The sequence below is a fragment of the Cajanus cajan genome, chromosome 11, assembly GCF_000230855.2.
Source record: "Cajanus cajan strain Asha chromosome 11, NIPB_CcT2T_4, whole genome shotgun sequence".
NCBI lineage: Eukaryota > Viridiplantae > Streptophyta > Magnoliopsida > Fabales > Fabaceae > Cajanus > Cajanus cajan.
Genome location: NC_138527.1, coordinates 33,178,309 through 33,181,646, shown reverse-complemented (window position 1 = coordinate 33,181,646; position 3,338 = coordinate 33,178,309). Strand labels below are relative to the sequence as shown.

The 3,338-nt window shown below is 38.9% G+C and overlaps 1 protein-coding gene across 1 annotated transcript; it reads right to left on the bottom strand.

Annotated features, from left to right (window-relative positions):
* Positions 1-703: 703 nt before the first annotated feature.
* On the bottom strand, positions 704-3,023 carry LOC109800721 (protein RGF1 INDUCIBLE TRANSCRIPTION FACTOR 1). Its single transcript, XM_020361572.3, has 4 exons — positions 2,763-3,023; positions 2,392-2,589; positions 1,777-1,992; positions 704-1,400 (listed from the first exon to the last, which is right to left on the bottom strand). Exons 1-4 carry the CDS (start codon positions 2,823-2,825, stop codon positions 1,167-1,169), a joined length of 711 nt encoding a protein of 236 aa, XP_020217161.1. The 5' UTR covers positions 2,826-3,023; the 3' UTR covers positions 704-1,166.
* Between the last annotated feature and the right edge of the window lie 315 nt (positions 3,024-3,338).

The following is a 3,338-nucleotide window of genomic DNA, read 5'->3' as shown; positions in this document are numbered from 1 at the left end:
AAAACTTGGTTCTGACGGTGATTAGTTTGTTTCACTTTGAAGGGAGTGACAATTTTTTACCTGATTAAGGAAGTTTATCAGAAATGCAGAACAAATTGAGTCAGACTTGGATTCAACTCCGTGAGGAAAAAACACGTTTAGAATGACTCCACTAATAACTTAAACTTTATCATCCTCATGATTAGACCCATGAACAAATTGCCAAGCTAAGAAAGTTCCTAATAAGTGACACTAACCAGTTCTGTTTAAGACAAACCCATGTATGCTTTAAGCTTATGCGTTCAATTTATTCGATCACTAGTGAAAAGTCAATATCATGCACTCTAAGCTCACCCATTCTATCAATTGGGAATCTACACCCAAAATTGGGGGAAGATCAAGAAATCACAGCCGTCAAATGATGGTCAATGTCAGCCGTCAGATCAAAATGTAGGGAACCGCCATGGAATAATCGTGTGTTTTTTATTGAGGCGGCTGACCAATTCACTGATTTCGAGAACCGATGCAACTTCGCTTTCTTGATCGCCAATGAGAGTTCGACACGTGCACTCGCTGACAAACCCGCCCCATATAAGCCGGCTTTGGCGGGCCCCACCGTAATGGAAGCTTGTATTGGCTTCTCCACGACGGCCACTAGCACAGGTTACATTGGGAAATTTCTCTTTCGAAACATTAATCGAGATGAAAAAAAATAGAGAAATAATTGTAATAATATAATATATCTTTATTTTTTTATTGACATACCACCTATTTTCCAAGAGTACATTGTCATCATTTCATTTGTCCTCTTCCCCCAACCTCACTATTTACATCCTGAACCCCAAAACTTAGTATAATTACTCTAGAAACCAAACCTATAATCTTAACTAGGTTGAAAAGAACCTTGCTTATTACTTTGCTACACGCCATTCTTTTTTATCACTACACCACCATCAACTATTTCACAGGTGTCTTATTTTCTACTTGGTTCAGCCTTTTCCAGTTCTATTGGACTTTCTATATATACAAAACTAGAAACCACTACAGAAAGCATGAAAGTAAGAAACGGACTGTGACACTTCCAATATCGGCAAGAGGAAGGCTCGAGTATTGGAACCACCAAACACTTGCATTAGTATATTTCATACCTAGGGGCATTATAGCAAATAACCCAAAAATACCACTATCTAATATTCTATGATTAGTCCCCCCATTGGGGCTCGGTGTGGTATTCCCTTTCTTCTCTTGGCTGTTCTGTAATTAACCGAAGTTGGGGGTGGTGTGGAAGGTGTGAAGCTCTGAACTTTGAAGTTTTTCTGCCTGCCATGGGCGCTGTTGCTGCTGTATGAGTCTTCAGAATCTGATGACATTGCCGCTGGGTGCTTCTTTTTCTTCTGGAAGTTCTTGGATGTTCCAACAATCTGCAATTCATGTTCACATCGGTTAGTGATCAAATTGAATACCCACAATGAAACATATGGATGGTTGTTGAAGGTTTAGACTAATTAATGGTTAAAAGTCAACATTCAAATCCCAATATTCAAACACGCGTGGTGGTTTAATGCTCCGAGGAAATTAAGATAAAAGAATAAATTGAAGGATCCAAGAGTCCCGTGAATCAAAGGGCAGTACCCATTTTCATGGCTGAGAGAAAAAGTCAACTCATTTCAACTAAAAAGTGTTCTATGCTCGCTTGAAAACAAAGCAAAGTTCCAATTTTTCAAGTTTTTTTTTTATTTGAAAATTCCTCAGTGAGAAGCTTAAACAAAGAATGAAAGACATTGGTGGTGAAAATACCTTGCAACCAAGAGAACAGAAGCGGTAAGAGTCAAGAAGGCTACGCTCGCAAACTTCACAAGTGTTTGTGACTCCTTTCCCTGGCCTTGGTTGAGGCCTCTCGTTCAAAAACACCACCCTTGCGCTGTTGATAATGTAGGTTTGGACTCCAGTGATGTCCAACACCTTCTGAATCTCAGAAACTCTGATCACATCATGATAGGAAGACCTCCTAATCTGTTAACAATATAAAAAAAATCACACAAAAAAGAGCACATTAGAAGAGAATTAATGGTTAAACGCTAAACACTGTACACGCATTGAAAATAACTCAAAAACACCAAAAGCTGATATTTTTCTTCCATGGTGTGGTTACTTCCACACATTCTAGGAGTTGGTAAATGCAGGAAACGGTTAGACAATGGATTTTTAATGACAGTTCAAATCTTTGGCTGGAAGGAAATTAGGAAAGGTGGGACTTTTAAGTTTAACCAGCGGAAAAAAAAAAGGAAAAGAATCTAAGTAGCCCCATAAAAGGAAAAGTGGTGATTTTGATAAACAATGACTGTGTGAGACCTGAACAAAAATGTGTCAGATGCAAAGTTTTGTAAAAAATTGATGAGTGATGTGACAAACCTGGATTGCACGGTGATCCCTGTGGTGGACGAGGCAGAGAGAGCAGAGGGGGCCGTTCATACAGTCCAAACAATACATGTTGCATTCGCTCTTGTGAGAATCAGCATGTAACTTGCATTGAACAAAGAAACTTTCTTTCAGCAGTGGCTTCAACCAAGGTGGCCACCTATTGTCCTCATCATCAGGTCCTCCAGCGCCCTATTCAAATCAATCATAACCATAACCATAAACTTTAATGAGACCCAAAAATTAAAAAATAAAATACACTAGAATCCCCAATGCCTTTACACCCCAAGAAAAAATAGAGCATACACATTAGCTAGAGCCTTGAAGAGGAAGTTCAATGATTGAACCAAACCTAGTATGCTTACCATGATTCTCCTGTTTTTGGGTTTGATTTCCCTGACAGTGGTGTCTTGGTTTTCAATAGCCATGTTGGTTAGAGAGAGAGGGTTTGTGTGTTGGGAAGGAATGTGAAGAGAGTGTTTTGTTTTTTTAAGGAAGAGTGAAGAGATATGAGAGTTTGCGTGCTTTGAAGTTTGAGAAGAGTGGAGGCAACGAGGGAGGGAATGGGTTCTTGTAGGACTTTGAAGCGGTAGATGGCGTTTTAGAGAGAGAAAGAAGAGTGAGATGGTAGAGGTCGTTCTTATCCGCACAAAGTCTTCAACCAAACCTAGCTCCGAACCCAAACCAAATAGATGCGTTGGCTGTAAGGAACCCACCTCCTTCTTTCCTTTTTAATCTTCATTAAATATTAACATTTCATTTTCACATTTCTCTCTCATCTTATCATTTTATTTAATCTCCATGCTCCTGTTCATTAATAATTCGCGATTAAAACATTTTTTCACTCTCGCCCTGGTTTTGGCCACGCTTATTTCGTCCACTTGTATAAAATAAAAAAAATTAGAATATACATAGTAAAACATTGGATATTTTTCTAGGGC

Coding starts and splice junctions, on each gene's coding strand:
- LOC109800721 (XM_020361572.3), bottom strand. CDS start 2,825: ATGGCTATTGAAAACCAAGACACCACTGTCAGGGAAATCAAACCCAAA. Junction 2,590..2,762: donor CCAAAAACAGGAGAATCATG/GTAAGCATACTA, acceptor TGATTTGAATAG/GGCGCTGGAGGACCTGATGA. Junction 1,993..2,391: donor GGGATCACCGTGCAATCCAG/GTTTGTCACATC, acceptor TATTGTTAACAG/ATTAGGAGGTCTTCCTATCA.